This window comes from Eleutherodactylus coqui, chromosome 5 (assembly GCF_035609145.1).
Source record: "Eleutherodactylus coqui strain aEleCoq1 chromosome 5, aEleCoq1.hap1, whole genome shotgun sequence".
Taxonomy (NCBI): domain Eukaryota; kingdom Metazoa; phylum Chordata; class Amphibia; order Anura; family Eleutherodactylidae; genus Eleutherodactylus; species Eleutherodactylus coqui.
In genome coordinates this window covers 176,800,980-176,825,699 of record NC_089841.1, presented here as the reverse complement: position 1 = coordinate 176,825,699, position 24,720 = coordinate 176,800,980, and the positions used below count along the sequence as shown (strand labels likewise).

Sequence of the window (24,720 nt, the reverse complement as noted above, 5' to 3'; positions counted from 1 at the left end):
CCAATGTTTCTAATACGAGCGTGTTTTTGTACGCACACAAACACACTTGTGTGAATCCACCCTAAGATGGGCACTGTGAATGCCCAGGATTCTGACCTCACGGACATGTGCAGTGTGGCTTTTTTTTCTTTTCAAATTCCCTACAGAGCGGGGCTTCGTATTAAACGCTGTCCATTCGCAGGCATCAGGGGCTGTGTACGAAGCGTGGAGAAATAGAGCATGCTACGATTTAGTTCTCCTGCGTCTTATACGCAGTGTCCCCTCACATTTTTAACGCAGGTGTGAATGGAAGAATGAAAGTCCATAAACTGTTACACATGGGAAATACGACAATTGATAAACCAATCACAGCCATTCATTTATTGAATGGCTATGATTGGTTCATGAGCGTCGGCTCTGAGTGGCTGAGTCAGCACTTTCAAACTAATCAGAGCAATCTCTTGCTGGAGGTGGGGTATTCAAGCCCCGTTAACAGCAAGAAATGATCTGTTAGCGCTAAAAAGTACATGGGAAGCCTGCAGTGCATGGGGATGCCGGAGACCAGCGTGAGGGACCCAGGCGGCGCCCGCTAGTGAGTATTGCTTTTTTTTTCATGTAGATTAGCTAGGGCTTATTTTCAGGGGGACTTATATTTCAACCCCCACCCTGAAAATATGGGTAGGGCTTATTATCGGGGTGGGTCTTATTTTCGAGGGAAACATGGTATATATCTGGAATGAATAAATATTTCATATTGCATTTATATGATTGCTATGACATTTAGGGCTATTTAATAATGCTCAGCACATATTAGCGGCTACAATGCTTAGGAGGTCTAGCTCAAAAACCTACTGTAATATAATACCTACAGTAGAAGCTGTAAATGTCTAAATCAGGAGGCTGAAGCTGTACAGGATAACTGGATACTGCTTTTGCATTTCTTGCTGAATGATAGTTTTCACATATCTGAAAATCTATCTACTAGAGCACAGATATCTGTATGTCACCCTGGGCAGGCAGCAATCATCCTTGCTGTGTGACTGCTGTGAGACCATTGACTTCCATGTAAACAAGGGAAGCAGCTGTAAACTGCTTTCAGAACGCAGCAAGATTGACAATCCAGCATGTTGTTCATCTTATAATAAATCTCGCAGTAGAAATTGCTTTAATATTTTAATAAGCATGTTGCATTATTTAACACTGAAGTGTTGTATGTCTCGGGTCTGCTGAAGACTGAGGCTGCTTCGGTAGAGTAGCTGAATGAGTGGGATAGAATTGCACAGACTTAATGAAAACGTTATTCTAGTAAAACTTGGAAATACAAACTAAAAGCATATCACATGTCATATTTAAATTATGAGAAGCAAAAAACAAAAGGTCCCACCTTATCTTCATGTGCTGCAAGCCTCAGTTCCGCAAGCAAGTATACTCACAAGCTGTTGCCATCCGGCTACTTCTGGCTTTGATTAAACGCAAAACAATCCATTTGCAGGAGTCCAGCTTATTGTGGAAAAACTTGCTTTTTATTTTCTTATTGGTGCTTGAATAATACAGAGAACGCGTTTCGGTTATGAAACCTTGTTCACCTCTCTGCACAGAATTGCAGAATTGCACAGACTTAATGAAAACGTTATTCTAGTAAAACTTGGAAATACAAACTAAAAGCATATCACATGTCTTATTTAAATTAGATCAATCACCATTATATGAATGAAAGGCTTCATGAAACAATTGTAGCAAATTAACTTTGAATTTGTAATGTATATTTATGGGTCCCTCTTCTATGATTTGGGGTTTAAGGTCCGACTTGATGTGTGTATTAAACTAGAATTCTCCTGATTCTTGTAGATGCTCTCTTCTTAAAGGGATATTGCGGGCATTTACTACTGATGACCTATTCTTATCTGTGGGGTCTGCTGCTCAGGATTCCCTTGGGATCAGCTATCAGTGCAGTGAGGCCATATGTTCACATTGGGGTTGGAAGCAGAAGTGTAATGGAAGGCTTCACTCCCACTGAAATCAATGGGAGCAGTGCCTTCTGTTACACTTCCGGGTCCTCATTGAGGTCGCAGCTGGAAGTGTAATAGAAGGCTCCTGTTGATTTCAATGGGATCAGAGCCTTCTGTTACACTACTGATGTGGAGGACTAGAGGACTAGCCCTGCTGCAGCGGGCCAGTGGATCAGCTGATCAGCATGGATCAATAGTAAATGCCTAGAATACCCCTTTAAACTGGGCATACACAAAAAAAATCTGAAAAATGATATCAGAGGGATTGACTGACTATCTAATATGTATGGAGGATGTCTGAGTGTCCACTGATGAAAAATGTCAGTGGAAAGAGGGAATAGTCATGTTGGATTTCAACATGCACAAGCCCTTGTAGCCTTGGGAGATAAACCAATGCCTTCCCCATTGAAATAAATGTACAGGCACAGCTGAAGCAAGGGTGCATGTTTAGGGTGAACTAGCCTGTTTAAAGATGAAAACAGAATTGCAAAAGGATAGATTGAACCAGGTAAGTTCTGTATTATTTTTTCAACTCTACTATGTAACTTTGCTACAACATCCAAATTACATTATATATGCTGTTATACTTTACATCCTTTATATTCACTAGTTTTACTTTTTCCCCAGGATGCTTAAACTGCAGTCAGATTCCAGAGTTCAGCGAGCGCCTCAGCTCCCTGGAAGCAAAGGTAAGTGTACGTTTTTAATGCCTACAATGCCTTTAATGCCTATAATGTACCTTACTCACAAACCCTTTGTGTTGATAGGTCGCAATCATCTTGGCATCTGATATTGCACAAGGCAATGGTTCCCCTCCAGAAACATTTGGGCTGTTGGGAAGCCCACCCGCACGTGGTAGTCCTGGGGAGGTGGGCATGAAGGGTAGGACTTGAATGATGCTGTGCTTCTCCAATAATATCATTTTGCTTTTTGATTGGTTTCCCATGAATTTTGATTCTACTTTTCATTTTTATCTGTTTCTATCTACGTATTTAATGAAGTAGACATCTTTGTTGTGTTGTAATGGGGTCATGTGGCAAAAAAAATTCTCCAAAACAATTTTATATGCTATAAAGGTTCTGCATAAAGCTTGGTGACAACCACTATGAGCATTATTTTGGATTTATCAGTGATTGTTATTCAACATTAGTTACCCATCTAAGGCCTCATGTCCACGGGGAAAATCAGGCCCGCCGCAGATTCTTCATGCAGAATCCCGCAGCAGGACCCTTCTTTCCCGCGGACATGAGGCCTAAAAAGAAGATTTACTTACCTGTCTGGACGCTGGGGATCTTCCCTCCATCGTGGCCGGATCTTCTTTCATCATCAGACGCATCGGGTGCAGATACACTCCTGCACTGGTCCTCATTGAGGACCCCCAAGGAGCAGGAAGAAAGAGTTTTTAATCCTTTCTGCCTTCTCCTTTACACATTACATAGCGCTCAATTAGCGCGATGTAATGCACGGAGATTCCGCTCGGCGATCATGTGACCGCCGGTTGTCACCTGACCCCAGCTGTTACATAATCGCCTGGCCGGGAGGCTGAAGGGAGAATGTGTAAGTATTACTTCCGCATTCCGCCCGGTGATCATGTGACCGCTGGGTGCCACCTGACCCCAGCTGTCACGTGATTGCCGGGTCGGGAGACTGAAGGGAGAATGCGGAAGTAATACTTTTGCATTCCCCCGACGGTGTAGTGACCACCTGCACCCTCCTGAACTCTTTTAGATCAGGGGGGTGAAGGAAGAATTTATTTTTTCTCATCCATTCTCCCCAGCTCCAACTTATTTGGAGCTGGGGAGAAGGGATGAGAAAAAATAAATGGATTGGAAAGGGTTAATACTACATGCGAGAAAATATAGGACTTGCCCTAGCTTTCTCGAAAGTAGTTTTTCTGTGTGCGAGAAAAGATAGAGCAGGACCTATCTTCCAGCTTTTTTTTTTCTTAACTCGTACGCAATAGCACGGAGTTTGAATAGTCAAAAAAAAATTACTGATTCATGTGCTAATACACTCTGTAGCGGCGAACAATTTGCGCAAGCACCAGACAGAAGCTACCCTTAGACTAATGATGCATACTAATGCACAGGGTACATTTGGTAGTCAGAGAAGTGGTATAGTCACCTTTGTTTCTCCAGGCCCGGAGGGTTGCTTTAAGTATAATTTATGGCAGGAGCTCTCTCATTTTGCGCACACACCTACAATGGATACGAAAAGTCTACACGTGCCTATTAAAATGCCATGTTTTTGTCATGTTAAAAAAATCCAGAAAGAGGAATCATTTTAGATATATTTCCACCTACAATGTGACCCATTATTTGTACAATTCCATTGAAAAGCAAGCTGAAAGCTTTTAGGGTGGAAAAATAAAGAAAACTAAACTATATTTGGGGAAGTGGTTGTGCTCAGAACTCATGATGCATACAGTAGTAGTCAGCACTCCGCTGCCATTATTTACAGTGATGCTGATTTACCCTATATACAGTCCTGCTCTTCTAGGAGCTGTCATTTTCTTAGCTGCATTTTTACACATCCAAGGGATCTGATTGTTGAAAGGTATCAGTCAGGAGAAGGGGCCAAAAACTTTCCAAGTCATTACATATACCATGGAACACAGTGAAGACGGTCATCAGGAAGTGGATTAGGTTTCGCACAATAGTGGACAGCCCTCAAAAATTGATGAAAAGACCAGAAAAAAATTGGTTTAGGAGGCTTCCAAGAGGCCTACAGCAACATTAAAGGAGCTGCAGGAGTTTCTGGCAAATACTGGTTGTGTAGTGCATGTGACAACCATCTCCCGTATTCTTTATATGTCTGGGATGTGGGGTAGTGGGGCAAGATGGACGCCTCTTCTAACAAGAAAAAAACATCCAATCCTGGCTATATTTTACTAAAACCTCCATCAAGTCTGCCAGAAGTCTGTGGGGGAACGTGTTATAGTCTGATGGGTCCAAGGGGGAACTTGTTGGCCATAATTCCAAAAGGTATATTTGGTACAAAGCCAACACTACGCATCACCAGAATACCCCCATACCTGCAGTGAGGATGGTGGGGGGCAGCATTATGTGTGGAGCTGTTCCGCTGCTGGAACTGGGGCTTTAGTAAAAGTGGAGGGAATTATGAAGCGTTCCAAATATCAGTCCATTTTGGCACAAAACCTTCAGGCCTCGGCTAAAAAACTGATGATGAACTTCACCTTTAAACACAACAACGACCCAAAGCATACCATACCATACCAGAAGAAGATCAAAGTTTTGGAATGGCCCAGTCACAGCCCAGACCTGAATCCAATTGAAAATCTGTGGGTGACCTGAAGAGGGCGCTACACACGAAATCCCCTTACAATCTAACAGATTTGGAACGCTTTTGCAAGGAAGAGTGGGCAATGATTGCCAAGTAAAGATGTGCCACGCTGATAGACACCTACCAAAAAAGACTGAATCCAGTCATAATGTCAAAAGGTACATTAGTTTTAGCGTGTGCACATTTATGTAACCACATTATTTTAGTTTCTTTTTTTACACCCTAAAAGATTTCACTTTGTTTTTTAGTGGAATTGTACAGATAATGAGTCACATTGAGGTGGAAATGAATCTGAAATGATTCATCATTATTCAACATGACAAAAACATGGCACTTTAATAGGGTGTGTAGACTTCTTATATCCAATGTATGTAGTTTGCTGGGTGCATGTCGTGGCAGCTTTGACAGCCAACAGCAGGGGAATGCTAAGAAAGAGTAAGTATAATTTTGACCTCCCTGGATTCAACATTTCAGGTCCTAAGAGCCCATAGGTTTAGTTTATGAGGCTCATACGAGCTGATAGACTCTCTTTAATAAATCAGCCCCATGTCTGTAGCTTTGTACTCTCTAGCCACCAGTACATTGGTGAAGCAATTTTCACTAATCACATGACACACGTCTGCATTCCATGATCAACTGTTTTGAAGTATACAGTATGCGTCACAGGATATAGGAAGGAACCCGTAACGGGAGAGGTTGTTCTACATCCTGTGTCTTCACTTCCATACCAATAAATCCAATTCATTAACCTTTTACAAATGTCACCTACTCAGCTGTGTGCATTTGACTCTACCATTACTCATAGTGTTCTTGCCTTTGAGCTGATACGATCTCAACATTCTCCTGTTCTGTGGTAATCTCCATCACTTGTTAGTATCTTGCTTTTACAGGGTCTATTTTGCATCAAGAGAAAGGATCCTTCTTAGACCAGGAAGGTGAGCATAAGACTTTTCAAGGTCTTGTACAATTCTTGAATAAAATATTGGCATAAGGTATACTCGGGAATACTGCTGGTCTTAAAGGAAACCTCTCACCGCCATCTCTCCTGACTACAATGTCTTGCAGGAGATCAATAATTTCTAATGCCCTCTTTTTCTGAAATTAGCCCATTTACCTCCATAATTAAGTTTCAAAGTTATCCCACATTGTATACAAATGAGCAGAAAAGAGTCATCAGGCGGAGAAGAGTCCCACCGGTTCATTAGCTGCCAAGCTAATCCCATCAACTTTCTCTTGATAGACAACTCAGTGCATCCACTGTTGGACAGAAGTCCCTGTCTTTATAAAGAACAGTGGCGTGATTAGCTCAGCAGCTCAACCAATATGACTCTTCTTGGCCAGATGACTTTTCTGATAATTTGCATGCAACATGGGATAACTTTGAAACCTAACTGCGTCTCGTTAAGAAAAGAGAGGGCATTAGAAGTCATTGATGCTTCAACCCCTGCCAGCCAGTGAAGTTAGTTTTCATGGTGACAAGTTCCCTTTAAGCCCCTGTTGCAGCAGCACTATCAGAGAGAGTGGAAGAGCCAAATACAGGGTGTCTCAAAAGTATGGAAACACCCATAAAGAATGAAAACAGTTTGGCAGACGGTGATCCAATATTTTATATCAGATGCGGGGGAAGTGGAAACCTGTTAAGTTATGTCATCAAAATGACGGCCATTTTGAATGACGCTATCTTGGATCCCACTCTAATTTTTCCCATTGGGAAAGTAGTGTGATATATCAAACTGGCAGAGGATTTCACCAGAAAAGCAATGGTTTGCTTCATTTTAACATAACTTTATTCATTCTTATGTTAACACCGTAATTTTTATTCACTACAGGCAATGTGAATTATCTCAATCAGTTCCATGTATGAAATAAAAATGATTAACTGATTGAATTTTTTCATTTAGGTATAAATACTAGGAAGGGTCCTATAGGCCCAGGGGGTACTCCAGGAAGTCAGTGGTTACCAGGAACCAGAGGTCCAGCTGGACCACCAGGTGGGACAGTAATATAGTCAGTGAGAACACTCATCTCTTTATTATACTAAGCTCGTATAGTTTTCTCATATGTCCCATTAGTGTTTATTTTGCTGTTATATCTGTGCAATCCTTTACTTTTGCTTTTTCTAGTCCCTAAATGTATTACTTATATTACAGTGTATTACAATAATTGACTTTTCTGTACTTGTTTAAATATGTTTGTGCTCAGGCATGTTAGATAATTACAAGAGACCAGAATGTAGTTGTCTAAATTGGATATGGATCCAGTTTGTCTTTGGCAGATATCCAACCTGAATGTTGATAGGCTTACATCTTGTGAACATAAATAACTAATGAGCCACTTTAATGTGTTTTTTGAGTTTATGTGAACACTTAAAAGTGCGTTCAGACTGCCTGATATCTTTCACAAAATCGGTCAAATGAGCTATACTGAACAATAATAACCATTCGGTTAAATATAAGCCGATGACTGAAAGATTACCAAAAATCATCCAATTCTCGTTCGTTGTTCAGTTTCAGACGACATAAATATCAGCTCGCTCACTTGTCGGGTAGTTTAAACACTTATCGTTTAGTGCTTCACATAGGAATGTGAAACATTGAACATTAAGTAAACAACAACTGCACGATTGTCAATTGCCGCCGTTTTCACAGTCCGCCGATATACGCTACCATCTGTGGTGTTAAAGCTCCTGAATGGGCGCATAAATTTAACGTTTGTGCGCTCGTTCACACACGGCATGGGCCATGGCGCATATACACCGAGGCTAACATGCCGTCACCCCTTTCCCCTCCCCCTCGCAGGTTCATCTCTGCTCTCCTCCCCATTGGCTCTTTGCAATGGGAGTGGGCGGGGTGGAGCTAAGCACTGCCCCGCTTCCTCCCATTGCTGTTTGCAGACAAGTCGCAGGATGGGCGGACCCTAGTGAGTGGGAAGGAGAGCAAAGGCCACGCTGCTAAACTCCCTCCCACCTCCGGCCATTGTCATGGGCTCCCATAGGAGTTCCAGGACTATCTTTTGGGGCCGATGTAAAAATGCCCGCCGCTATATTGGGTGGCCGGGTGCTTTTACATCACGAGAATACAGAGGCCATGTGATCTGATGAAGTGAAAACGGCAGGCCGATATACGCTCGTGGGAAAGAAGCCTAAGAGGGAATCAACCACCCTCCATCTCATGCAAGTGAATAGAGCAGTGTTCATGCATGCACACCTCCACTCCATTCTCATTCTCATGAAGGATTTGGGGTGCACAGATTTTAGGATCGTTGCGGGTTCCAGTCGTCGGACCCCCAGCAATAAAACACTTTTACCCTATCCAGCGGATAGGGTTGCCACCCGGCCAGTAATCCACCGGCCTGGCCCGTATGTTTTCTGTCAGGCCGATGCCGGTATTTTTTTTTTACCGGCCCTTTTACAGGGCGGTATTATCAGAACCTGCACTGCCCCCTAGTGCTGGTTAACCCTCCTCTGGCAGTCCTGAAATCAGGGGAAACGCAGATCTGAGAGCCGGCAGCTTCCAGGACCTCCGATGCTGTCACGTCATGTGATACCCTGTGTGGGAGGAATCAGGGATCACATGACCACAGGGAGTGCTCAGTAAATGTAGGACTCTGAAGGGTTCTGTGTGTGTGTCTCTTGGAGCTGTGGGGGTCTGGATGGATAGATGGAGGGAGGGAGTGAGTGAGTGGAGCTATGTGGATCTGTGTGTGGGGGTGAGGATGATGTAGCAGAGCTGTGTGTGTGATGTCTGGGGGTCAAAATGGATGTAGTAGAGCTATGTGTGTGATGTGTGGGGGTCAAGTTGGATGTAGCTGAGCTGTGTGTGTGATGTGTGGGGATCAGGATGGATATAGAGGTGTCGTTTGTGTGATGTGTAGGGATCAGGATAAATGTAGTAGAGCTGTGTGTGTGATGTGTGGGGGTCAGAATAGATGTAGCAGAGCTGTGTGTGTGATGTCTGGGGATCAGGATGGATGTAGTGGAGCTGTGAGTGTGAGATTTGTGGGGATCAGGATGGATGTAGCGGAGTTCTGTGTGTGATGTATGGGGGTCAGGATGGATGTCCGGCCGGCCCAACAATGACAGTGTTGGGACCCGAGGAGGAGAGCAGAGGAGCAGTACATGCGGAACAATGAGGTATGCACCATGTACTGCATATAATCTTGTATGTTTAGGTGGTATATGTTATACCAGCTGTACATATAATTATGTACAGGATATATCCAGGTTACATCAGCATCACTATACACAGAGAAAGTATATGTCCTGTATATAGTGATATGGACCATGCTGGGGTAACCTGGGTATCTCATGTATATAATTATATATGTGTAGATTGTATGCGATGCGAGCGTCTGCAGCATGTTCTCGCGAGTAGATGACATTCGGTGTTACGGTATACTACCCTTTATACGCCAGCCCGAGTGCCCAAGATCTCACCCACAACCCCTTTCCTGCCTGCTTGCCTCCACTCCTGGCTAACCCCAGGCGGGCAACTGGGCGGCAGTCCCTACTCTCACTAGGGACCGAAAAGGGACGCTGGTGTACCTGGATGGAGAGGGTAGAATATCGACAGAAAACGCAGATGTAAATAACCAACACGAACAATACTAAGCAGAACTGAGGCAGATGGAAAAACCTGGCGAATAATGGCAAAGTATAGCAGACAAGCTGACAGAAGCAGGAGACCAACAGAGGCAGACTAGCTAGCACACTGAGGGAAACCAATAACTAGCAGTGATTGCAAGTGTCTGCTCCACCTTTAAACCAAAGCCTCCGCCCAGGGGCAGAGAGAGGGAGACAGCCAACTCCCAACAGAACACAACAAAAGGGAGCTTGTGCATGGCAGCTGCACTCACAGGTGCGCACGCCACCAGCACCACACCGCCCATGTCGGCTGGGCACCCGTGCCCCCGGCTGCCGGACAACAAGCCGGGGAGACGCCAGCCGCGGGACCCCGCACACTGTTGCTTTGGGAGGACCAGCAACTGCCGCATGGTAACATTTATTGTGATTCACACTAAACATCATCTACTTGCGAGAACACGCTGGCCTAGATCCTGTGCATGCGCAGGAGATAAAGGAGGAAAAAATGCTGTGATAAGCCACGCCCTCAAGTTACACCCCCGACATGCCCCCTTTTTTTACAATGGTCGGTATTTTTTCGTGACAAAGGTGGCAACCCTACCAGTGGATAGGAAATAAATGGCATTAGTGGGAAAACTGCCTTTAAAGGGAACCTTGGAAATGCAGTTGGATCTTTGGGCATCATGTTATAGAGCAGGGGGAGCTGAGCAGATTGTTACATAGTTTTGTGGGAACAGATTGTGTTCTATTCATTGATTTCTCTGTTCATTCTGGGTTTGGAGGTGCAATGGGCGGTCCTATCAGTGACTGACAGCTACTTCTATATGCACAGTCATACACATAAAACTGTCATCCCATTGGACTGTTCAGCCCAGAATAAGCAGAGATATCAATGAATAAAACTACCAGTTATACAGAATATTTTCCCGTAAAACTATATATCAGTATGCTCAGCTCCTCCGGCTCTACAACATCATGCCTGTGGTTTGGACAGTGTGTTTAAGCTAACTGGTTGCCTTTAATCTTTGTATAATGAAAACTTAAGCAGTTTACTACTAAAGTCCTTGAAAATCTGAATTTTGGAAATCATAGGGGATTGGTACATACGGCATTACCATCACTAGATTAGGGGAACGAGGTTAGCAGGACATGTGATTCATCGGGAATGCACTAAGACAGTGTATGAAACGCCAATATTAGTAATTGTTCCCATTAGTATACAGTAGGTGAGAAGAAAGACCATTAGCAGGAGGTAGAAAATAAAATTGTTGGCTATCGGCTGAGGGACAAACACAGACAAGTGGAACATACGTAGGCATTTGGGAATGCATGAGTTTTGAGAGCATGTTTTTTTAACTTTTTGATGGTTGGGGTAGTTCTGATAACACAGTGGAAAGAGTCTTAGAGAACAGGGAAACCAAAGAAAAATCTTGTAGATTCCAGCTCAATTATTGATGGCAGCCATAACTTAGGAACAGGACCAGGGTGACATCACAAAATCAGCCCTGGCCCATGTGATTCGCTCATTGGTGCACGCTTATTGTTACTTTGGTGCTAGGCACAGACAGGAGCACTTTTCTGTATGTGTATGGGAAGATTGGTTAGCTCTGGGGGGTTGGACAGCCCAGTTAGCCAAACACCATTAGCTTGTGTACATTTATTCTGGCTCCTCCTCACAAGGGCACCGATAATTCATTCAGTCTGGTTTTATCATTCTGTATGGTCTGATCTCTGTAGATCTGTTCTAGTCTAGTCTGGTTGGCTACATCTGGTTTGATTCCTTGTCTGACTCTCAGTCTGAGGGCTCTTTCACACGAGCATAGCGTTTTCCGTCTGGCCATGTCACGGCCACGACTCAGCTGAAAAAACGTGTGGACGGGTGCACAAATCTGTTTGTGCGCCCGTTTAGACTGCCCAGGCCCAGGGCATGTACACTGAGCCCGCAATGCCATCAGGCGAGCAGAGAAAGTTTAGCTCTACTAAACTGCCTCCCCCTTGCCGGTTCTCAGCAAGTGGGAGAGCCAGGATGGGGCGGGAGCTAGTGTGCTAAACTCCTATCCCCTCTTATTGCTGGCTTCCGACAAGGCGCTGAGAGGGAGCGGGAGCTTAGCAACTAGCTCCCGCCCCCATCCCATTGAAAACAGCTGGCAATGGTCGGAGAGGAGGGGAGAAGGGGGAGGGATTTTAGCAGTGACGCTGCTAAACTCTCTCTCCCACCTCCCTTCTCCAGGAGCTGTCATAGGCTCCCATAGGAGTCTATGCAGCCACCGCTGTATTCTGGCCAGGAAGATAGTTTCAGGACTATCTTTCTTGCCGGCGTAAAAGCGTCTGGTGAAAATGCGCTATTTTGGGCGGCCCGCTGCTTCTACATGGCGGAAAATCGCCCGTCTGACCTGATACATTGAAATCCAATGGTAGCGTATATAGGCCAGACATGAAAACAGCAGCCGATATACACTCGTGTGAATAAAGCCTGAAGGTGTATCTTGTCTAGTTTGAGTTTCACAGTTGATTCCAGTGTCTCTGTTCAGATAAATACGTCTGGTGATCTTTTTTATCTGGGGTGTTGCTACATCTTATCTCCTGGATATTTGTGGCTCTTATATATTTTCTTAACATCTTATTGTTGCTACCTTTCCTGTTGACATCTCGGGAGAGTCATGATTGCCCCATGTTCCTAACAGGTTGCCCTTATCAGGGCAAGCGCTCCACTTTTAGGTAGGGTTTCCTTGTATCAGTAGGTTAGGATCACTTTCCTTGTTCCCTATTTTTTACTTTCCTTAGATACTATCTGCTTTCGCACTTTGTGTGTACATCCGTCCTTTAAGGACATAAAATTAAATTTGACTCAGAAGTAACAATTGAACAATTTTGCTTATCCTATTCATCTCTTTTTCTTATTTTGGCCGTTCTCTTTCCTGTATGGCATAGCAGTATACTAAGCTTAGCTATGGCCCTGTAGTATAAAGGAGGTTCATTTATATAGCACATTTTTAATATTCCCTTGTCATCTAGCCCCACTAAAGCCTTTTCCCATTGCTCTATAAACCTGTTTTCTCAGCGATTTAGAAAGCACTGACACACAACAATGGAGAGAACTGTTTGTAGTGACCCTAGAGAATAAATGTCTATAGAGTGCTCAACATTAGTACTCTATTATTACTTGTTCTCTGTGCCTTGGCAAACAAATGGCAAATGTGTGGCAATAAAAGGGACTTCAGTTCCTTCATTCGTGCTCATTTAAGTATTTGGGACCATTTGCCTATGGTGCATTCAAAAAACCTAGATTAAATTAACAATTAACACTGGCACAGATGACTCCGTGCACAAAATCATAGCCTTTCATCCCAATGTAACTGCAGCACATATTCTCACCATATTAATTCTTTAAGCTGGAGGTATTCACATGCTATCCTTTCCACATGTAAGCATCTACACACCACAGACTTGCTTATTTGAGCAAAGACTGAACCCAACAGTTAATGTGTGTGTGTGTGTGTGTATATATAGGCAGTATTTTCAGGCTTGTATCCGTTTTGCAGATTTACAATGAAGAAATGCTTAACCTCCTCCCAACTTTTCAATAAAGGAGTATTTCCATCTAATAAAGTAATGGCATATTAATAAGTATGCAAATTAGCTCTCCTCCAAAAAGAAGAAAACTCTCTAGTGCCACCTATTGGAGGTAGCTCACCTAAAAGTGAGTTAGTCCCATTAACAGGCTATACCACCACTTGATGATTGAACCCTTTAATCTCAGCATATCCTAACAACATGCCATCACTTTACTAGATGGGAATACCCCTTTAGGCCTCATGTCCACGGGGAAAATCAGGCCCGCTACGGATTCTCCATGGAGAATCCGTAGCGGGTCCCTCCTGCCCCGCGGACATGAGCGCTGAAAATAAAAATAAACTTACCCGCAGCGGACCGGGCAGGTCTTCTCTTCTTCATGGCCGGATCTTCTTTCTTCGGCCGGCGGATGTGCTCGGCACGCCAGCAGCGTACCGCGCGCACGCGCCGGGCACATCCGCCGGGCCGAAGAAAGAAGATCCATCCGTGTAGAAGAGAAGACCTGCACGGTCCGCTGCGGGTAAGTTATTCTTATTTTAGGTCTCCCGCGGATCCGGACGGCTTCCATAGGCTTCAATAGAAGCCTGCGGGAGCCATCCCCGCGGGAGACCCGCACGAAAATGGAGCATGTCACGTTTTTTTTCATGCTCCATTTTTTTTTTATTCACTTTTATTGAGCATCCGCGGGTATTTATCTACCCGCGGGTGGTCAATGCATCCCTATGGGATGCGGATCCACATGCGGGTGATCCGCTGCGGACTTAAAATCATATTTTGCCTGTGGACATGAGGCCTTAATCACTGTGAAATACTGTATGTAGAGATGAGCGAACCTACTCGGCCACGCCCCTTTTTCGCCCGAGCGCCGCGATTTTTGAGTACTTCCGTACTCGGGCGAAAAGATTCGGGGGGAGCCGTGGGTGAGTGGGGGGTTACAGCGGGGAGTGGGGGGGAGAGGGAGAGAGAGAGGGCTCCACCCTGTTCCCCGCTGCTACCCCCCGCTCCGCCACGCGTCCCACCCGCCCCCCGAATCTTTTCATCCGAGTACGGAAGTACTCGAAAATCGCGGTGCTCGATCGAGTAATTACTCGAAACGAGTATATTCGCTCATCTCTAACTGTATGCAAGAATTACCTGATTTTGCATTACCATCTCCTACTCAATGCATAAGGAACATGTGAGCAACCTGCCATTTTGCTTGCTGATGGTATGGCGTCGCCACAGGTACTTGGCAGTTGCATTCAGCAGAACAGGTGGCAGGTATTTGGACTTATCATAGTGCTTACCAAAGGCCAGAAAACTGTCAAGATCCAGGAGTTAACATGTCCACCATTAGTTAAGGTATATTCATGTATGGCAGATTTGTTGCAGAAATTTCTGTAACTGTCTTATGCATTAAAATGCATTTGGAGAAATCCTTGCATATCCTGCAGAAACCATTTTTTTCAGATATACATGAATTCAGCTGATTGGAAGTGGTGAGAACCTGTACAGATACAAGGCCAACTCACTATCAATATGCTCATTCCTGAGCAATACAAGAAGTTGGTTTGTGTAGTATACTGTTGTCACAGCCAGTGAGAGGGTGAGGTGGGATGGAAATGGGGTCAAAGAGGTGGGACCTGCATGTATCAGACATTTATGGCATATCCTTTTTTATGCCTTCTCATAGACATCATTTTTTATTTATGTTCCTAATGCATCTATATATTCATTCATTTGCATTTGTGGCACACAGCTTCAAATTCCCCGCATAGACATTAGAGTCATATGCGAACATTGTGGCTGCCTGTAGACAACACTAGGGGGAGCTTACTGCTTAATGTGATATTGAGTTCTATGTAAGAACAATATGCTGCAAGCTCCTGAGCTCTCCCCAGTGCTGGATGTTATTTTTGTATACATAAATCTTCATGTGAGTAGGACATAGGCCTCATGTCCTTGGGCTATTGTTCATTGCCTTACCTGCGGCGATAAGCCGCACACGGGTAACACATGAAACACTTTTCATAAGATAATTGTGGAAAGCGCAGCCTGATGTACATGAGCGGAAATGTTTTGCAATTTTCCACTCACGTAATAAAAAATTGCAGCATGCTGCGATTTGGTGCAAATTTCCGCGATGAACTTTCCCTAAGGTTAAAAGCTGCAATAAATCGCAGTGACTTTAAATGTTGTCTCGCGGCGGAAATCTGCTTGCAGTAAAACGCAACACCCGTGGACAGATGGCCTTAAGGCCCATTTAGACCCAACGATTCTCGCTCAAAATTTGCTCAAAGCCATCTTTTGAGCGAGAATCGTTGGCTCGAAAAGCACGGATATCATGCAGTTTTCGTGCACGAGTCGTTCCTCGCTCAATTCTAGTTTTCTTGAATTGAGCAATGAACTCTTATTGGCGGTGCAGGCAGTTATCACAGTCGGCAGCGCTGATAAGATTCTTTTAGCTCGAGTCCCGCTGGTAGTTCACAGCAGGATGCAAGCTGTAATCGCGGAGAACAATACAGCTGTTTGCTTATGTAAAACAGCTGCATTGTTCGCTGAGCTCCGCGCTCCGCCTGCATAGCTCTACTATAGGCTATGCAAAGATGATCGCTCAAAACTGTCACTTAAACTCAAAACGGTCACTCAAGATTTCTCACTTGTCTGCTGTGTTGTGCATAACCACGGACATGTATTGTAACCCCTTCCCGCTCCTGGACGTACCTGGTACGTCATGGCAGCCTGGTACTTCCCGCAACATGACGTACCTGGTACGTCCTGGAGATAGCACGGGATCACATAAGATCCCGCGCTATCCCGCAGCGGGAGCCGGCTGTCAGTCACAGCCGGCGTCCCGCTCCAACAGCGGGGGGACATCGGAGATGCGCCCGCCGCTGTTAACCCCTTCCCTGCAGCGATCTAAGTAGATCGCGGCAGGGAAAGAGTTCACAGAGGGATCGCGATCCCTGTGTGTCTCCGGCCGGAACTCGCGATGTTATCACGAGAGCCCGGCCTGTCACCATGGCAACAGGACGCCAGACACTGGCGTCCTGTATTGCCTGTGCCTATAATCGCTGTACAAGCGATAAGGCATGGCAGAGCAGTAGCTTTGCCATGCCTTATGACAGCGATCATAGGCACAGTGATGTAAGTCCCTCAGAGGGACTCAAATAGTATAAAAAAAGAAAAGAAAAGTGTAAAAAAAAGAAAAATGTAAAAAAAAAAAATGTAAAAAAACCCCTTTTTTATGCTTTTTCTAATATTAGCATAAAAAAAGGGAAAAAAAACTAAAACCCCACATATTGGATATTGACGCGTCCGTAACGACGTGTACAAAAAGTTGAACACGCTTTTTATTTTGTACGACAAAAAGCGTTAAAAAAAACGCTAAAAAACAGAGGCAAAATGCTAATTTTTAGCATTTTGCCTCACAAAAAATGCAATAAAAGTGATCAAAAAAGCCGTACATTTTCCAAAATGGTACCAATAAAAACTACAACTCGTCTCGCAAAAAATAAGCCCTTAAAGAGCTCCGTACATAGAAAAATAAAAAGGTTACATGACTTTGAATGCAGCTATAGAGAAAAAAAAAAGATTTCCAAAAAAAGGGGGTTTTATTGCAAAAAAGTGTAAAAACCTAAAAAAAATATAACAATTTTGGTATCGTTGTTACCATACCGACCCGCAGAAAAAATTTAGTGTGTCATTTATGCTGCATGATTAACGCTGTAAAAAAAAAAAAAAATCTATGGCAGAATTGATGCGTTTTCTCTCCCTGTTATCATTAAAAAAAAAAAAAAAATTAATTTACGATATTGTCTATATACCCAAAAGTGGCACCGATAAAAACTACAGATCGCCACGCAAAAAACAAGCCCTTATACGGCCGCGTCCACGGAAAAATAAAAAAGTTATGGCTTTTGAAAAATGGAGATGGAAAAATACAAAAAAATCGCTTGGTCCTCAACGCCAAAATAGGCCATGTCATGAAGGGGTTAAGTGGTACAAAACATTTTTAATCAACCAAGATATCACATATCAAAGGCTGTTTACACACTTGACATCTGCAGTGTTATTTTTCCGTTAAAAAAAAACGGAATCTTAACAGAATGGAAGCAAATGTAAGACTTTCTGTTTGCTTTCTGCTTTTTTGAAACCCCACTGAAATCAATGGGGGGAGAAATTGATCCATTAAATTTCAGCTTCTCTGCTCCAAAAACAGAGCAGAGAGATGGAAGCGCTGAACTGAGCCCTAACACAGGTGTGAAAGCAGCCTAACTAATACTAGCTTTGCACCATCTGGAGAACCAAAAGTTGGAGTCTACTGATCTACAGCACAGTATATCTATTCACAGACCGTATGATAGGCATCTGGAATGTTTACTTTCTTTCCTAGGCTTGTCTTTACTTCCTAGATATCTTTCCATTCTGTCTTCTATTTGGAATGGCATTCTAGATTTCTATGCCTTATATATAACTGATCTATCAACCTTCTTCAGCAGTTTTACCATTCTCACACATTAGGTCCCCCTGGTGCTCCAGGACCCCCAGGAAAAGATGGTAGAGCCGGTGCTCCTGGAGAGAGAGGCCCCCCTGGGCCATCAGGCCCCCCAGCTCCAGCTATGCAGAGATTAGTGGATCAGGGTAATTATTACAATTACTTGAGCCTATGAACTGTATGTAAGAAGTGATGTTTTAATACAACTATGCTCTATTATTTTCTGTCTTATCTGAATGAAGAAATAATGACTCCTCAAAGCTCCACAGATATGTAGTAAGGTAAACCTCTCTAATGTAGTAGTACTTAGTGTTTTGGCAAAAATAGATGACTAAGATACCCCCAAGACATAGAAGTATTTCAGAATACAAAGAAAACTAGCAACACAAATGGGATTTTAGCTGGCACATGCTTTCTCAACTTTTACCAGTAGATGGCAGTCTATACTGATTTTAGAATCCTAGTTTGAAATTGACATCCAATTAATGTTTATTCTGTAACCACTGCTTCCTCCCTCATCTACTGAATTATGGATTAGTATGCAAAATATAGTACACCACAAAATGTCTGTCCCACGTCTCTTATTTAACTGTGTTTCTCTGTATTATAGAATCAATTGTATTATAACATCAGGACAAAGGTTGAACTTGCAAAACCTGTACTTTACATGAAGTTTACATGATTTTCTTCCTCTGAGAACTTTATGTAGGATCAGGGAACTCTGTGTGTTTGGAGAAAAGCTTATTAAATCATCACCATAGGAAAGAGTTCTTTACAGTCAGAGTAGTCATACTTTGGAATGCTCAACACTATGAAGTAGTAATGGCAGCTACAATGACAGCATGCAGAAACTGTTTATCTCACACCTAATGATGCACAATTAAAGGGGTTTTTAATAAAATAGGGATCCTTTTTTAAAATAAGCTGCCCATGTTAAAAAAAAATGATAAAAATATAAAGAGGCTAAGCTCACCCGTCCAGGTCCCCGCAGTGTAACTATACAGCTTTGTAAAGTAGTGATCACTAAAGTAGATCAATTGATGTTCTTTCTCTTCTGTCTGTAAACCTAAAAAATGTAAAATTTGAGAACGTCAAATTCTGCTTATTTATGTTTTTAGATCTATTTAATTCAAATCGTTTTACTGAGAATGGAAGACACCCCATTCAGGGACCAAGAGGCCCCCCAGGACCATCAGGTACCGGTGATCGCCTTATGTTTCATCTGTTCAATTTATTTACATAAAACAAGTAGATATGGTATAACAATTTTGTTTACCTGAAAAGGGCCACCAGGACCTCAGGGACTATCTGGACCACCAGGACCAACAGGAAAAAATGTAAGTTGAGACTAATTTTGCACACTTGACTGTTATTGACTTCATTTGTAGTTTTTAACTTTATACTAATATTAACCATCCGGACCAATCACTACCCAACCGGTTGGTTCAGTCACAGCTGTCTTACCTTAAAGGGGTTATCCCGCCACAGCAAGTGGGGTTAAGCACTTCTGTAGGGCCTTATTAGTGCACTTTGTAATATACATCGTGCATTAAATATTGGCCATACAGAAGTTATACACTTACCCCCTCCGGTGCTGGCGTCCCCGTCTCCATGGCGACGATCAAACCTCTTCCCTGGTCGCACGAACAGTCGGGCTTGCGCAGTGAGGAATCCTCTGCTGGATGTGTCCAGCCTCACGAGCGGCGTCCTGGCTCCTCCCTCTTCTCCGCGTCATCGTAGCTCCGCCTCCGTCACGTGGTGCCGATCAGCCAATGAGGTGGCTGTAATCGGCAGTGGAACGCAGACTGCAGAAGAACATCCACGGTGCACCATGGGAGAAGACCCGCGGTGCACCGTGGGAGAAGACCAGCGGCGCCATCTTTGAAAGAAGAATCTTCAAAGCTGCAGAACGGGGATCCAGGTAAGCGAATCTTTTTTTTTTTTTTTTAAATAACAAGTGGATGCGTTTTTACTGTGTACTATGTGGGGGTCTGTGCAAAAAAGAATTTTAGGTTTCGGCGCGGGACAACCCCTTTAAACCTTCCTCTTTCATATATGTAGAGCTATATGGACAACAGTGCACACTTTTACTGTTCTGCTTACTATTTGGCAAGCCATTCCAAAACTGTAACTGTTAAAAGTGTTATTAATGCTTTGATCCTTACCTTACCTCATTGGCATCACCTTAATATATAGCTTTGTTTAACTCTCAGTTGGTGACCCTCCTTGGGTTAGAAGTATATCATTCCAGTTTTTTAAAAAGCTTATTTGTACTTTTTATACTAGCGGTATCAATTCTCATGGTTTTCAAAATCACCGCTTTCTGTCATTCGAGTGAACTGATTTTTCATTGGATAAAAATTAGCCCTGGTCATGTGACGTCTACACATTTGCAGGATGAATAACAGTACATGTATCAAAGCTTTGGCTTGCAACAGTTTGGGCACCCGTGTGTCCATCAATAGAAGAGAAGTAATGGTTGGCAGGCACTGACTCATGCACAGTTGTCAGATATGGTAAGTTTAAAACTGCATTTATTTTGACAGGACACAACAAACTCTGACAACGCATTTCATGGCTGGAGCGGGCGCTTCTTTAGGTCACTATGAAATATACAAAAACCGAAGCATGAAACGCGTTGTTTGTGGTTGGCTGTGTCCTGTCAAAATGAATGCAGTTTTCTACTTACCATATCTGACATGTCTGCATGAGTCAGCGAATGCCAGTTTTTACTTCTTTTATTAGCGCTAGAACCAATCCCATTGGCAGCATCGGCATCACTGGTACAGCAGCAGGACTCTTCTGTAATACAAGCTGTCACCTTGTACCTAGACAAGCCCAACTTACAAGGGTGAGCATAAAAGTATCTGAGCTCTCTAACAAGCACATCTCTGGAAACACAAATGCATGATCACAGGACCAGGACAGAGTAAAAAATGATGGTTCCTATTAAATGACAGAAAGCTGAGATCTTGATAACCATAAGGAATCGATGGGTAAAGTTTATTTGGGCAATGTATAACTTTTCATTGAATAAGGAATTATATTTATTTTCTGAAACTAGAATTTCTCTTCATTTCATCATTAAAAAAAGATTACAGCAAATGCCTGGCTTACAGTAAAGTTTCACTATACACGCAAAATGTGTAGCTAACATACTTAGTAACATAGTAACATTGTCTCCCTTCAGCCTAACATACTATGTCCATCTATGGTAGTTCAGCCTGTTTCCACCCCCCTTGTTGATCCAGAGGAAGGCAAAAAATAATAATAAGGAGGCAAGAGCCAATTATCCCATTTGAGGAAAAAAAATTCTTCCTGACACCATAATGGCAGTCAGAATAATCCCTGGATTAACGTTTGAAAGTTCCTACCTGACTCCAAGACCCGGATCAACAACCTGCTGGTTACTTAATGCCCTACTTTTCAATGGCGTTGTTCATCTCATTCCCAGTACCATGTTAATGTATGGTAAATTACCTCCAGACTCTCAGACTACCCAATGCACAGCGTGCTGTGGTAGTCTATGCAAATAAGAAAGACGGAACAATACTTCTGCAGCGCCACCTACTGGATGGCAGCATTCCTTCAAATCAATGTAAGACTCTTTAAACAAGTCTTTAAAACAATGATTGGGAATAGGAAACTAAGCCAGAAAATCATACACAGACAGCTATTTGGGGTTATTTGCAACCTACTGCACATTGGACAGAACAGCACTGATGACACCAGCACTATGTATCTCCTCTATCTACTGCTGCAGCTGCTTTTCTCCAACAGCAGGAAGGTGTCTCAGACTACCAGGGCACACTGCAGCCAATAGGATGTCAGACAGGGATAACCTGAGTGACGTCCTGTAAATCTGCCTTGGGACTTCTACATTAGAAGCCCATGTAACTTGTTTATTGGACATCCTTGGGTCTTCTCACCCAGTGACATCACTTGTCAGATGCTGTGGCAGCAGACCACCAAAGCAGTGGTCCAGCGCCTCGGTGACTATATTGATTTCATATAGTGTTGGGCACAGGGGGCCAAAACTATATAAAATCTATAACTTAGAAAACCCCTTTAAGCATACATTCTATATAATGAAATGTTTACTGCTAAGGAGAGGGTCGCTTTAAGAAGGTGATTGTATGAAAAATGACAACCCTTCTAAGGCCACAAATATTAAACTAGTATTTTACTGGTAATTTATGCCTAAGAATAACTGTAATTTTCAGAGCTTGATTAGTAAAAGTATACATAGAATTAGTGGGATTTCATCTAGAAGTCTTTGTAAATGTTGCATACGATTCCTCTACAAGGAAAGAATGTTTGAGATTTCATTTGTTGTGAGATCTATTATTTGATCTTCGTTAATCATAAATCAAGGACAAGTGGAAGTGTGCAGTGTCTGAGGGACTGTTTTAATTAGAGCTGTCAAAGCGGGATAAAATACAGTATTTTGTATTTTGATTATAATCCATCATACATGACTGTTAAGTGTATATCAGAGCAGAAGGCTGATCTCATATCTGGTTTAACTCCTTAAGGACCAGTGTGTTTCGGTCTAAAAGGACAAGACACGTTTTATGGATTTTACCCATGTGGTGGTTTTATGGCCCTATTTTATTTCCTTCAGCTACCAAAATTATTTGTTGCTTTTTTTTCCGTGACAAATATGGCTATATTTAATATATTTTTTTACTGATTCTTTTTCCGTTTTTTATGTTTTATTAGGCACAAAAAGCTAAAAAAAAAAAAAAAAAAAAGGTTTTTTAATTTATAGTAGTTTAGTCTTAAAATTTATATATTTATGCTATATATTAGTATATTTAGGTTTTTTTTACTTATTTTGGTAACTGTTTTTTTTTTTTGTAACATCCATATCCCCATGACATCATATTAGACCTCTACGGGTCATTTTTTAAATTTTTTTTAACTTCACACTTTTCACAATGTAGATAGGGCAGCCACAGGAGTCCCAGTTACAGTGGAAAACATCTCCCTGAAGTAACAGTAGTCACTGGCAGAGCTGATCCGGGTCTGCTAAGACCCTGTAGCTCTACTGTTGCATGGGGCTCCCAGTGGACACGTGAATGCCAGATCAAAGTTTTTCCTACAAAGTCAAATTCCCATCCACCTACTGTGTAGGGAGCTACAGCACAGCTAAATTTACTTCAAAGGAGCCGTGTTGCATTCCCCAACAATATTCACAATTTCTGCCCATATGTGCAATTAAAGGACTTGTACCCCAACTTACTTTTATCACCTATCCATAGGACAGTAGATAAAAGTCTGGCGGGGGTCTTATTGCTTTTCGTCACTGTGGGCTCGCTGCTTCCATCCACAGTGATATGGAGAATGAACGAAGCGGCAGCCGTGTATGCACAGTACTGCTCCATTCATTTAATTGTGGCTGATGGAAATAACAGAGAACAAGCTCTTGGCTATCTCCAACAGTCCCATCAAAAATGAATGGTGCTTCACCATTCCATTCAATTTTCCCCTCACTGCAGGGCATGCAGTAATCCCCCAGTAAGGTGGAGAGGGAGACAGGATCCCCATTATCTGGATCAGTAGTGAAACCCCCATGATCAGACTTTGATCATAAGGATAGGTGATAACAGTCAACTCTAGTACAACCCCTTTAAATAGAAAATAATTTAAAGGGGTACTTCACCTTCAAGGTCATGTCATATGCTAGCAATATGCCCTAACATTGGCTTGGGTTTCACCTGAAAAGTAGGAAGTGTGGGTAGGGTTGTGTTAATTCTCAAACTTAAAATGGTAAACGTTGCTGTAGGCCATACCCATTAAGTGGCCCATAGTTTTCTGCAGGATAACACTTTATAAATATGTTACATTTGTTCATTTTTTCGGGTTGCAGAGAGCCAATTATAAACAACGTAAAGAAAATAATTGTTAAAAAAAAATCTTTGCATTGAACAGAAGAGTGAAATGATTTGTAGTAGAGATACCCAATTAATGGCTCACCATTATATACTTTTGTATCACGATGCAGGGGTTACCTGGCCCACCTGGAAGAGATGGTGCCAGAGGGGAGAAAGGAGACAGCGTGAGTATGAGAGAAAAATGACAACTACAACATATCATGGTAATGATTGGGACTTACAGAGCTGTCTTGCCATGTAGGGTGCGCCCGGCCTGCCAGGAGAGTCTGGGGCAAGAGGGGAAACGGTAAGTATCTTCAATGTCAGCATTTCCATCTGTATCTTTACTGATCCATAATTAATTATAATTGTCGGGTTTCCAAAATATCCTGCAGAGAAAAATGTATAAAATCTACATAGTGAAATAAAAATGTTCTTCATTTTAAACAAATGTAATCAATGTTAAAATCTATATTTTAAAATGCAATAGTATGATGCTGACATTTGTATTTCTGACCATTTTTCTATTACCAACCCTTTTCTTGCACACAGACAGTAGTTGCTAGTTGAACACAAAGCTCCATATCCTATTTACTTTACCCAAACCTAAGCCTGGTTTAGACACAACGATTATCACTCAAAAGACGTCTTGAGCGATAATCAGTGTGCCTTTACAGCGCAAGGTGATCACTCAAACGTTAAGCGATCACTTTGAGCTCCAAGCGGGTATGCAGAAGACAAGCGGGACCGCTTTTCTTCTGCATCCAGCTGTTCTCTGCTAAGAGTGCTCAGCTGTTATATGGCCGAGCGCTCCGAGCAGGGTATACAGAACACAGATGGACCACTGTGTTCTTCCTACCCCGGCTGTTCACGGAGCGCGCAGCTGGTACACAGCTGTGCGCTCCGTGTGGAGTATGAAGA

At 42.8% G+C, this 24,720-nt stretch overlaps 1 protein-coding gene across 3 annotated transcripts in view; it reads left to right on the top strand.

Moving 5' to 3' along the window:
- EMID1 (EMI domain containing 1) overlaps positions 1-24,720 on the top strand; it is a 74,408-nt gene that overhangs the window by 33,192 nt on the left and 16,496 nt on the right. For all 3 annotated transcript variants that reach the window (XM_066603814.1, XM_066603815.1, XM_066603816.1), the window contains exons 5-13: positions 2,616-2,677; positions 2,756-2,870; positions 6,182-6,226; positions 7,193-7,282; positions 17,950-18,069; positions 19,042-19,119; positions 19,208-19,260; positions 23,931-23,984; positions 24,062-24,106. In XM_066603814.1, the coding sequence (XP_066459911.1) occupies positions 2,616-2,677; positions 2,756-2,870; positions 6,182-6,226; positions 7,193-7,282; positions 17,950-18,069; positions 19,042-19,119; positions 19,208-19,260; positions 23,931-23,984; positions 24,062-24,106 (662 nt within the window). The remainder of the gene's footprint in view (positions 1-2,615; positions 2,678-2,755; positions 2,871-6,181; positions 6,227-7,192; positions 7,283-17,949; positions 18,070-19,041; positions 19,120-19,207; positions 19,261-23,930; positions 23,985-24,061; positions 24,107-24,720) is intronic.